The sequence below is a fragment of the Macrobrachium rosenbergii genome, chromosome 41 (genome assembly GCF_040412425.1).
Source record: "Macrobrachium rosenbergii isolate ZJJX-2024 chromosome 41, ASM4041242v1, whole genome shotgun sequence".
Lineage (NCBI taxonomy): Eukaryota > Metazoa > Arthropoda > Malacostraca > Decapoda > Palaemonidae > Macrobrachium > Macrobrachium rosenbergii.
This window is the reverse complement of record NC_089781.1, coordinates 81,294,594-81,308,106: the sequence shown is the minus strand read 5'-3', so window position 1 is coordinate 81,308,106 and position 13,513 is coordinate 81,294,594. Positions and strand designations below refer to the sequence as shown.

General features: G+C 35.0%; 2 protein-coding genes across 3 annotated transcripts in view; one reads left to right on the top strand and one right to left on the bottom strand.

The window, feature by feature from the left end:
- The window catches only part of LOC136826924 (A disintegrin and metalloproteinase with thrombospondin motifs adt-2-like), a 282,157-nt gene that overhangs the window by 181,464 nt on the left and 87,180 nt on the right, over positions 1-13,513 (top strand). The window lies entirely within an intron of this gene.
- Positions 3,026-4,130, bottom strand: LOC136826517 (uncharacterized). 2 transcript variants are annotated; one of them, XM_067083701.1, is made up of 3 exons: positions 4,026-4,130; positions 3,259-3,721; positions 3,026-3,100 (listed from the first exon to the last, which is right to left on the bottom strand). In XM_067083701.1, the coding sequence occupies exons 1-3, from the start codon at positions 4,038-4,040 to the stop codon at positions 3,087-3,089; spliced, it is 492 nt and encodes a 163-aa protein (XP_066939802.1). In that variant the 5' UTR covers positions 4,041-4,130; the 3' UTR covers positions 3,026-3,086. The 2 variants fall into 2 exon arrangements, with proteins under 2 accessions (XP_066939802.1, XP_066939803.1); XM_067083702.1 differs by having other exon boundaries at positions 3,280-3,721.

Sequence of the window (13,513 nt, the reverse complement as noted above, 5' to 3'; positions counted from 1 at the left end):
AGCTTTTATATAGAGGAAAACAAACGGGTTATCAAATTTAAGGTGTTCAGTCCCCTTCTTGGTTTTTCAAGTATTGTTTAGTGAATCTCATATTCTTGTTGGCTCTCTTGACATGTGCTGACGAGATGCAGACATATGGAATCAACTTCTTCTGGAGAGTGCTAAGGAAATATATCCCTATCTTTGTAAGAAAAGTATGGGAAGCTGTCATAATTTCTGTTTAAGCATGAGAGCTGAGGTCATGGATTATGAAATTGAGATATTGATTATTTATGCGTGGTAAAGGCATACTTGGAATGATGTCTTGTAATGTGAAATGAGCTGTTATTCCACTTTTTGGCTTGTTTTATATTTAATGCTTGTAGCCTGCGCATTGCTTCTGATTAAAAAAATTGTGTGATCTTCTCACTTATTAATGTTGCAGTTTCATCGAATCTGCAGCATTACTAAGTGGGAAGATCTCACAATTTTTTTTAATCACACACAATGCGCAAGCTACAAGCATTAAGTATGAAACAAGCTAAAAAGTGGAGTAACAGCTCATTTCACATTACAAAACATCGTTGCAAGTATGCCTTTACCCATACATAGATAAATCAATATTTTCAATTTCATCGAATCTGAGTTAATTATTGTTAGATGCTTGCTAGGCTACAAACTTTTATTTCATAATATCCCACTCATTAATTGAAATGAGCTAAATTACCACACCACTGCTGTTTATATATATATATATATATATATATATATATATATATATATATATATATATATATATATATATATATATATATATATATATATATATATATATATATATATATATATATATATATATATATATAAATATATATATATATATATATATATATATATATATATATATATATATATATATATATATATATATATATATATATATATATATATACCTACATGTACTGCATATACAGTATATATATATTTTTTCTGTTTTTTTAATAAATATTCTGCTGTTTGCCCTCTCTGCATTATTAAATAAGAATATTATTCTAACAAAGACAGGAAAGCGTCTCTGCCTATGCTAAGGGAAGCTCTGTCGACGCTATGAATGAGGGAGGCTGGGTATTTCAAAAAAGTAACGTCTTTAGTAGCATTAGGGGCCGAACCCATAGGGAGAGTTTCACCAAGTAACCTCTAGTAAAGGTTGTCTTAAGTTTCCTTTTGTTCTGTTCTATGCATTCGGCAAATCTTTGTCAAATTTTCAGACTGCCCGAGGCATATAGGCATACCGACGTGAAAAAAGCCCAAGGACTCCTGTTTTGACCCGAGAGGGGTCAGAGAGAGAAGCTTGCTACCGCACGAGACACAGGCGTTGTGTGTAACTAATTCTTTGTGCTTGCCCTCTTACTGTTTCATTGGTACTAGTGAGATGAAACGGGTATTTTCAAGACTTCTGATTGTCAGTTGCATGCACAAGCGACCCACATCAACGGTAAGTTTAAAATTTGCCAAATTTTCGTCGACTTGCTAGTATCTCTTCCCTGATTTCTATTTTCCTTTGTTTTCACCACTTTGCCACCGTCTACGAGAACCTGGTATAACCAATTTACTTTTATGAAGTCTAGTGTAAGAATAATTAATATTGCCTTGTGACACTGTAAACTATTCCCATGCAGTAAGTAGGAATTGGGGAAAGTTAAGTAAGTAAATTTCAGGCAGCCTTGTGTCTCGATCCCAGTGTTCGGAAGAGAATAGCCTTTACCAGTACGAAACTGCGTGCTATATCTACCAGTATAGACATCTGTTGCCTTATATTTTCTTACGGGCGCAGGAAAAATTGATTGTGTCAGAAGGTGCCCAACAGTTCATGTAATTTCCTCGCTATCACCGCACATTCTTTCTTTGTCAGGACTAAGTGGGAAGTAAGGGGTCTGATGTAATCCATTTGTTGCAGAGTAATCCATTATCCAATATATTGTCTTCCCTGACTGGCAACCTTATTCAATTAAGTAACTGTCTGTCTTTGAAGCTAAATTTAGCGTCAATTGACAGGTTACTTGTGCCATTAACGACGCAGGGCCCCATAAATTGCATTAATTCATTAACAAACTCATCAGCCAAGCCCCACACATAACAATATATATATATATATATATATATATATATATATATATAATGTATATATACTGTATATATAAATATAATTGGCCAATGAAAGATAAAACAGTATTGGTAATAAGGATCTTTGTTATTTTTTATGTTTTGTGGCTAAAGAGGATAATAGTCCATATAAGTACGTCGTTTATAGGAAAAACTAGTGTCAGTTATAAATAACCGTACGAGTAGTGATATCGTTTAAGCTAAGAAGCTTATGCATGAAAATATATATGCCCTAATTTCTTTCAATAATTCTCTTAACATGATCGAGTAAGGTGGAGCATATAAAGGAGGTTAACAGCTCTCCAAACCAGTTGAATAATCTGGGTGACCTGCACACAAAAGTTCGTAAAAAACAGCAATACATCGTTTCAGGTTTATGCGACTGGCCTACGTTTCAGGAGCATGTAGACCATTTGACATAGTTCTTTGCTACCTTGTTTCCCTTTAGTAAAGATAAGTGTATGCTCCGTGGGCAACATATATTTTTATATATATTAATGTAGGAGAGAGCTCATTTGAGTATTTTTGACTTATAGCCAGACTGACTGTGGTCTCATTGGTCTGAGATCTGAGCAAGCCACTCTCTTTCCACCATATTTAAAGTACTCCAGTGCTCGGGGAAGGGGGAGCAGTCCAGTTTTCTATTGCAGTATCTTTTGTAACAATATGTGCTATGGTAAAGAAATTCTTGGTGATAGTAATGGTTAATATTATGCTGTCCCATGGCGTCTCACTATTTGGTTAGTTATTGTGACAGACTATTTCTGTAACTTTGTGAATGCTCTGAAATTGATTCTTTAAGTCAGATATCGGATTAATATTCGGGGATGCTATGTTTACGTATGTAAAAATTAAAAGTTTAGGGTCAAGTGAAATTCACATAAAAATTTTGCTCTTTATTGGTCTTGAACTCTGAGGAGGTTTTATTCCATTGCCTGTGGCTGTCAGCGCCCATAACCTGTAAAATTAAAGTAAAGCTTATTAAAGATTATGATCATTTGATTAACAATGTTATTTTCAAAAATTTTTTGTTTTATTATGCAATTATTACTTGGGAGTATTTTGATTCTATAACAAGTAGGGCAGTCTATAACTGCGAGACATTTTCTTTTATACCTCCTCCAAAACCACCGCCACCTCCTCCTCCTCCTCCTCCTCCTGCACCTCCACCAAGTCCTCCTCCAAGACCTCCTCCAAGACCTCCGCCTAGTCCTCCTCCGAGACCTCCACCTCCACCAAGTCCTCCTCCAAGACCTCCTCCAAGACCTCCGCCACCTCCTCCGACCCTCCGCCACCTCCACCCGCCACCTCCAAGGCCTCCACCTAGTCCTCCGCCCCTCCAAGACCTCCACCTAGACCTCCACCCTCCAAGTCCTCCGCCCCCTCCAAGACCTCCACCTAGTCCTCCGCCCCCTCCAAGACCTCCACCTAGTCCTCCGCCCCCTCCAAGACCTCCACCTAGTCCTCCGCCTCCTCCAAGACCTCCACCTAGTCCTCCGCCACCTCCACGACCTCTTCCTCCTCTCCCACAATCACCACAACTAGCTACAAGTGCTACCATCCCGAGTAGCATTACGGCCTGTTGAAGAAAATGAACAATATAAGCTTAATAAATAGTAATGAAATCTTCAGAGGCTGGTCTTTTTCGACAGCAGGATAATACAGACATGTATTTCTTTCTGTGAAGCGACAGTACAGATAGGACTCTATTTCTGTCTGTGAGAAGAAACACAGACATGGCTGTGTTCCTCTATCCTAGGGTAAAACAAGTAAATATTCGTGTTAGACGAGATAATATAAACATAGATTTTTCCCATGAAAATAAGGGTAAGGATTTCATATACAAAAGATAAAAGAATCAATTTAAAATGTTTTTGACTCACCACCTTCAGATCCATCTTCAGCTGTAGGAGCAGATGCCTCAGAGACTAGAAGTGGAAGATTGCTCTACTGAAGCCTAAGTTTCTTGTCCTTTTATACCCAAAGCCAGGTACCCTCCATATCCTAGTCCCCCCTACTAGCAACCCCTTCCCCCTTCCCTTCCCCTTCCCCTTCCCCCTTTCCTTCACAACCTGTCTGTTTATTTGTCCTTCTCCGAGCTCGTCTTTCCTGTTTCCCTCTGCTTGGACCACTCATCCAAGAATTGCCACCAGATGCGTTGCTAAATTTAGGGCTGAATCGTTGATAACGCAAATATACTTTGTTGTCGTACAATATCATCATGATTTGAGGAAAGTTTATAGGAAACTTCAAAGAAAACCTTGAACACTCTTGCTTCTTGCTAATACTCATACTCATGTGAGACCTAATGGTTATGCTAGGGCTATTGATTTTGGTGGTTTTTCAGGCTGTTTCATGCCTGAAGAAATAAGGAAATAATTTGAAAGTGTTCAAGACGGGTCTGGATAATACTGATCTTCAAGGAATTCTATGTATTTATATAAGTATATGTCTATTTATATAAGTATATATATATATATATATATATATATATATATATATATATATATATACATGTATGTATACACACACACACATATATATATATATATATATATATATATATATATATATATATATATATATATATATATAGGGTCCAAAAATAATAAAGCACCTAATAGTAATGTATTGCCTCTTTTTTTATTTTCTTTCAAATAATCCTTTTACCAATTATAAGTTTTTTTCTGGACAAAATGCTCTTATTTTAAATTTAAGAGCATTTTCGATCGTTAAGACTTGGATTGAAGGTTTTATTTTGTTTTTTTACAAGATTTCTCTTTCGAATATATTCGCTATATTTTCCCTTTGAAGAGTTATCCATTTTGTGTTCACTTTTTGTAGAATATGTTTGTTGTATATTCTCTTTGAAGGATAAGCTCCTCTGTTCTATTTAACTGAGTGACAGCAACTGTTGCTTGTCAAAATTACAACATAATCTTACTCTTACGTCTTTGAACTATTTATTTTAAGTTCAAGATTTATTTTTATTATAATATTTAGCGTCAAAACACTCAAACACTTTTCAGTGATGTTTTTTGTAAACTAATATGCGTTCAACTTTTTTTTTTCATGGCATATCAATTAGGCATTCAATATTAATCCATATCCATCAATCTTGATCATCTTCATTCATTTTTTCCTTTTTTTTTTTTTTTGTACCCATTGATATCTGGACGTGAGACAAGCAACCTCATCCCCAAAACTTAGTACTGGTGAACTTGCAACTGACTTTAGGAATCTGGACTAAATAGTGAGTGAATGTGATTACATCTTGTTGTTGCTCGATCTAATCTTAGAAGAATTGTAGGCTTTAATTTAGATTTACCGTGGATGTTTTCAACAGTTCTGGTCTTAATTTGTAAGATCTCTTTGTTATTTCGCTGTCATTTTTAGTTGTGTGCTAAAACTTATGATAATTAATATCATTCGCAGTCATCATTTAAAAAATAATTCATTAGTAGACACTATTTCTTACCAAAAAAAAATGCGGTACAAAAGACTATAAAGACACCAGCTGTTAAAATCATTTCTAAAATTAAACATTGTAAGACAGGATTCAAAGACCTTAAGATTAATATTATTATTAATAAAAAAAGAAATAAATCAACTAAAACTCCTCTATGTTAGGCGACACATTACCGAAGGTATTGTATGAAATATGCTGCTTAATTTCTAATTCATTGCAATACTTTATATTTGGGCTGCAGATTCATAGCTTGTAGTCATCATTCTCAATACACAGCCTTTTGAAGTGTCCGATGTACTAGATGTTTCCATTTCCTTTTCTGTGGTGCTAGAGAACCTTAAATTAGATAATCATTTCCTTTCTTATGAAACATTGCCTTTTTACGGTACCATGTATAATTCATTTCTCGCTATAATGTGGTTCGGATTCCACAATAAGCTGTAGGTCCCGTTGCTAAGTAACCAATTGGTTCTTAGCCACGTAAAATAAGTCTAATCCTTCGGGCCAGCCCTAGGAGAGCTGTTAATCAGCTCAGTGGTCTGGTAAAACTAAGGTATACTTACTTTACTAAATAAAATGCATAATGTTCCCTTTGCTTTCTTATTTTTATCATCTGTATGTATTCATTTGTTTGTTTATTTCAGTCTCTCTCTCTCTCTCTCTCTCTCTCTCTCTCTCTCTCTCTCTCTCTCTCTCTCTCTCTCTCTCTCTCTCATTTTTTATCTGAGAATTCTATTCCGTGGAAGCTTTATAAAAGATTAATGGCATTCAAGATTTATTCCATGAGAATTTTCTACCTTTCTGTTTTAAGTAATGAAACTTATAATACTTATATTAACCTAATACCTAATGACCTTCTTTTATATCCTATATTACTGGAGTTAACTGCAAGGTTATTAACGTTGGTACTTTCTAAATATCCTACCAAGTATCTCTACCAAATAGTTATATAACCATGATCTGTCCCACATTTATTTCTGGGTGAATGAAAACATCGTGAAAATCAGCAAATTTTAACTCAGAATATCCTTGTACAGGAACGTTTTTAAACTCAGTGACTGACATGTAAAATATCTTTATTTCACTCCCTCCTGTAGCTTCGGAGACGGTTGCTGTATTAAACAGTTCGCATAATTGTAGAATGTATATATATAATTATATATATATATATAAATCTATATATGTATATAATATATATATATATATATATTTATATGTTTATATAATAAATATATATATTTATAAATACTGCATACTTAAACATATAACTATATATAAATTTATATATATATTATATATTATATATATTTATATATATATATATATATATATATATATGACTTTAACCAGAGACGTATGCATAATCTCAATAAGCATCCCCTCCCTTCAACTTCCCAGTATAGAAAATATTTAATAATATTTACCTGGCTATTCTGTCAGCTGTACCCATGATAATTATACAAAAGTATTGGGGAAGAGAAATGTGATTTAGGAAATGAAAGTTATGAAATTAAAAGTTATATGCAAATTTTCTCATTTCCGAAACGAGAATAGCTTCTTTTTTTCTTTTTATAATGTTTCGTCTTGCATCTATATTGTCCTCATGCCCATTTGTTGGATTTCGCTTTTTTTTATCCACATAAATATTTATTTTTTTATATAATTCTCGGTTCCTAGAAATTAGAGTTTTCTAACTCTGAAGAGCCACTAGGTGACTTGTATTCTTTCAGTTTGCAGGTTATTAATTTCAGCAATGAGTGTATTTTACTGGTTGGATAAGCATTGTTGGTAACTTGAATTTTTTTATTCTCAGCGGAGAAGTAAAGAACAGGATTTTTTGACTGTTTATCTGATCAGATGTGAATGAAGATATATAATTATTGCTGTGTTAAATAACAGTCGAAATGTAACTTTTTTCTCTCCAGTTAAGAGTGTCGCTAAAACGTTTTTACAAACAGTGCTTTAGCATTATTACTAATTTCTTAGTATGATAAAATTTTCCTGTTGATTATTGTATTCACAAAGTGTATGTGCTCCTTTATATAACATTGTGTAATTTTAGTCTTGGTCACATTTTATAAATATTTGTCATTACACTATGGTTCTACAGTAGATTCCATATTTCAGTATTACGAACGTATTATGTTGAAACGTAAATTTAATATAACCTCTTGACTGAGAATCCTGACACATCCGTGTGGCATTTATTAATAATTGCAAAGGCCTTAAGTTCACTCATCTAGCATGTTCCTTCTTCAGTTGGGAATTTCCAGCGCATTTGGCTCCATTTTGTTTGCTTATTTCAAATATAAACTCTCTAGCCCTTTGGAAACTTGTTTTTTTCTTTTATACTCAGTGGCCATTTTGGGTATTTTATGTGAATGAATGAAGACTTGAAACGATAATCCAATTATTATTCATAATAATTTCCAAAACATGCAGCAAGCTATGGACCATTTACACCACCGAAGGTCCTATGGTTACCATGGCAACAGAACTTACGCTCGGAGGCGTTTTCTGCAAAAAGTTGGTCATCTTGAGAAGGCCATCTAATGCAGTGGTTTTCAGTATATTTTAACTTATGGTCCCTTTTGTAATCTCTAATTTTAACTGTTGGCCTCAAGGGCCCCGATATTATTAATGAAAACAGTACTTCCATTTTGTAAGAACCTTCATAAAAATATATTAGTGTCTATTAATTGCTAATTTATTTTTTTGATATGCTATTTCACAACAACAAAAATATTCTTAGTTCAATAAAACAGCTAATTGTTATCATACGTTATTTTTCATATTTAACCTCTTTACAAAAACTTCCTACTCAGAAAATTACCAATATTCAGAATATTATTGCTTTTTTGATCGCAAGAAATAAAATACTTTATATTATATATATATATATATATATATATATATATATATATATATATATATATATATATATATATATATATATATATATCTTGTATATATATATATATTTATATATATATATATATATATATATATATATATATATATATATATATATATATATATATATATATATAATATTTTGTGGCAGTTTCATTTTTCAGGGTCCAAGGTGTTAGAGATGAACAAAGATCACCTCTCCTTATAATTTCTATGCAGTTGCGCGATTTTGATAGCAGGAAAGACTGTAAAAACCTGACTCAACTATGTAAGAAACAGGAAAGGCTATGAAATGGAATTTTACTTCCTGCCAGGACCATGGGAATTTCATAGCAATTTTACTACTTGTCTGCAAGTTGTTGATCCATTTAAATTTAGCTTGAGCAGTTTGATTACTCTGCAGCTGACTGAGGCTCTCTTGCAGTCTGATATCAACAGCAGCTGCAATTGTCCCAAATGGGTCTTTCGCTCAATTTAGAATGTCTTGATAGTTCTGTGCCCCTCGTGAAATTTGCCAAAAGGGGCCACATTGATAACCATCGGTGTAATTGCCAATTTTCATAAAATTCTGTTCATCTGTTCTTGAAATGCCCTATTATACACACATACATTCTCTCGTATACATTTTACAACAAAACCTGCCAGCTTCCCTGGCGGAGGTGATGATAATAATTACTTATTAAGCTGTTCGGGCGTAGCTTTCAAAGATGTCTTTCCGTTAGATCAGAATTGCATAACATTTTATGTAAGGCATTGGAGGATCAAGATTATATATATATATATATATATATATATATATATATATATATATATATATATATATATATATATATATATATAATATATATATATATATAATATATATATATATATTCATATATATGTACACACATATATACACACACACACACACACACATATATATATATATATATATATATATATATATATATATATATATATATATATATATATATATATATATATATATATATATATAGAGAGAGAGAGAGAGAGAGAGAGAGAGAGAGAGAGAGAGAGAGAGAGAGAGAGAGAGAGAGACACGTTGTCAGCAGTTAGAACTGGAAAGAATATACATAGTTGAATTAACTGTAGTAAGTCTAGCCGGTTATTATTTTAATTATTCATGATTTTTTCCTTAACTTTAAGAGTTTCGTTGCCATAAATTTTCTTATTTTTGTTTTCATTCCTAATTTTATTATCAACAAGTACGAGCAAAAACTCTAGCATCATAACTGGTAATGAGTGAACATATTAAAGGAACATAAATGAAATTCTTATGTAAAATATTGTCTTTATTGGCCTTTAGCAAAAAACGAAAAGACAAACAAACAAACAAGCAGGACGTTTTTATGGTCTTCACTGAAGAATTCTAGCGCCCAAATCCTGAAATACATAGGATCGCGGAATAATTTTTTTTTTATTTTATTCATTAGGAAATGTTTTTTCTGTCATTATACAGGTAAATATTTTGCCCCCTTTTGGCTTTACAAAGTCTGTGAAAGATTAGATATATTTCTTATACATTTAGAAATTCAGTTTTTTTGGGGGCTGTTTTGATGTACTGTACATACATTTTTCTTTACATTTACTTGGAGCTCGTATGCTTACCTCCACCTCCTCCAAAACCACCACCACCTCCAAATCCTCCACCTTGACTGCCGCCGCCTCCAAAACCTCCTCCACCTCCGAATCCACCTCCACCGAGTCCACCACCACCTCCTCCTCCGAATCCTCCTCCACCACCTCTGTGTCCACCTCCACCTCCAAATCCACCTCCTCCTCCAAAGCCTCCACCACCGCCGCGTCTTGGAGCAGCAGCGACGAGGGCTATCACTCCGAGGAGCACAACCACCTGGTTGGGATGAGAAGAGTAGTTTAGCTTTCCTCAGGATGAAGTGACAGAAATCTTTAAAAGATTACTATTTTATCCTTATGAATTATCCACTGGAAGAATATTTTTAATTGATATTTATTGCTCCATTTTAAAATTAATTAACGAGTGTACCTGTACTCCGTATAAGGAAGTATATTTATCATTCTCAGACTTAAAATCTATTTTGTCGTAAACTTTAGTTGTCTCTCTCACTGTAAGAAATGTGTCTTATAATTTATGTAATGTCTCGCAAAGAAATATTTCTCTTCTACTCACCACCTTCAAATTCATGTTCAACGGTGGAAGGAGATCTTCACGAGGGAGAAGCAGCTGAAGAATGAGGTGCAGAAGGCAGAGGTTATTCCCTTTTTATACCCAAGTTGAGATGCCCTCCGTAGCCCAGGTCTTGAAATTCCCCGTCCGTTAGTGTGTTTGATTCCCTCCTTTCCCCCTTTTCTGTCTCCCTCTCCCTTCCTCCTACTTCCAGGCGACCGTTATTTTGTTTTCGAATTTGAATCCTTATAGAGTTGGGTTTTTAGTGTCCGTTTTTTGTTTGCTTTTGTTTTCTGTTCAACGAAACACGGGCACAGTTATAAAACTGCAGTGACGTCTGTTTCTTTGGAATGATGACTTGCTCTTTCTTTCTCGGGCTCATGGCTCCTGAAAGTGATTGATAAAAGTGCATTGCTCTGTCAGTCATATACAGCATATACATATTTAATTTCCTATGAATCTAATTGGATTTATTATTCTTATTAGTACCGAGACTAACTATGAAAAGAATTTTGGCTCATTGAGTCCTATTCATAATTTGACAATCTTTTGTTATCGCTTTAAAGATTCTGTCATTTTGATTATATAGATCTGTATATATATAAAAATTGATATAGATATGTGTGTGTATGTACCAGCATAGCTCTGAAATGCATTGAGCAATTTCAGCCAAACTTGGTATACATATGACTTACGATCTGGGGGCAAGACATCACTGGCACCAAAGGAGGGGATGGTGTTTTGGGATGGGGGTGACGTAAAAATTACCGAAAACGACAGATATTAGTATTTAATCCATAGTTTTCGAGGATGCTGGGATGAATAGTGACACTCTCGATGTCCGTTAAGTCCTAGGTCAGTCCCGATAAGAAGGGGGGTGAGAAAGGGGTGATGTAAAAATAACCACAGACGACAGATATTAGTGTCTAATCCACAGTTTTTGAGGTTGCTGAGATTAATAATAACACTCCCAATGCCCTCAAGTCCAAGTTCAGCCCGATAGGAAGGGCGGGTGGGAAAGGGGTGACATTTAAAAATAACCGAAAGTAACAGATATTAGTATCTAATCCATAGTTTTCGAGGTTGCTGAGATGAATAGTGACAATAGTAACACTCCCGATGCCCTTTAAATACAAGTGCAGCCCCGATAGGAAGGGGTTGAAGAAGGGGTGGGAAGATGGTGACATGTAAAAATAACCGAAAACGACAGATATTAGCTTCTAATCCATAGTTTTTGAGGTGGCTAAAATAAATAGTGATACTCTCGATGCCCTTCAAGTCCAGGTTCAGTCTTGATAGGAAGGCGGGGTGGGATGGTGGTGACATGTAACAGTAACCGAAAACAACAGATGTTAGTGTCTAATCCATAGTTTTCAAGGTTGCTGAGATAAATAGTGACTCTCCTGATGCCCTTCAAGTCCAAGTTACTGAAGCAACTATCTTAACAGGAAAGGGAGAAAGTGAGAGGGAGGGGAAGTGAGAGAGAGCATAGAGGGGGTGTTGGGTGGAGAGAGAGAGGAGAAAGTTTATCAGCTGCCATTCAGAGTTTCCCTGGACAGTGCCAGGTTGGTCAGCTAGTGTATATATATATATATGTGTGTGTGTGTGTGTCTTTATATACTGAGGTCGAATTTAATGAAGACTCATCGTAGTTTTCTTCCTTTATTTTGTAAAATGCAGTAGAAAAATAAGGGTGCTCGCCTGAGCATAGTCTCACCTCGAATCCTCCCAAACGTCTCTCACACACATTCTTTCACACAAAAGTCAAGCACACAGAGTAACCATGCATGGTTCCCCTAAATTGTCGTAAAAGATAACTAGACATCGTAGTTTATCTTAAGGATGCAATAGAAGTCACTGGAACCTGGTCAAAATTATACAGATTAAAATTAACTAAGTATTTCCCGCCATCATATAAATGACATGTGGTAACACATTTTACGTGTGTGTTTCTCCTATCACGAGGACGTGGGAGAATTTAATGTCCTCATTTTTCCACTCACGTGCGAGAATCATGTAGTGTTCTTAGTCAATAAGCGAGCGGGTGGCACAATGCATACCAGAGGTCTGACCAAAAAGTTATTGCCTTTACAGAAAACGCCATACGTCCAGACTTTGTCATCAGAATTCTTTTAACTAAGCTCCTTTCAAACAAACATCTCCAAACCAGGGATTTTCATTTTTTGTATTTGCAATTTTTCATCACTGTTAATCCCTCGTTTGTCACGTTTGTTTTTATTTGGTAAGGGCGAGCCGGTTTTCTTTAGCTTTGTTATTGTCAAAACAAGAAGAGCATTTCATTTTTAACAACTCCGAATCTTGTTTGCTATCCAGCTTCAAGCATTCATTATTGTTTGCAGTCAGAGAGCTGGAACTTCTCCTGAGCTTTGAGATAATTATGTGATGTGCACATGTGCTTGCGCGCCTGTGGGTATACACATATATACACACACACACACACACACACGCACACTCACACCATTGGAAGATGGAACAATAAGTATTAATATGGTGGTGGAAGAATGGAATCAGTTGATTTGCATTGGTATTGAGAAGATATGATGGATAATGGTGAGATGAGAGAAGAGGCAAAGCAAGCAAGGCAGTAGGCTTATGTAGAGGACTGGGAGGAAACTCTGTGTGTCTATGGGATGGATGCCGTGGTGGGATTCAGGAGCGTGATAGTTGAGCCAGCTTCCGCTTCAGGGAGTAAAGTGTGGATGTGGGATGCAAATATAAAGTTTGATTGTGTAGTATATGAAGCATTGAGGATTAAAGAGTGTAATTTCGAAGTGGCAGAATGGAGGTGAGAAGGCCCT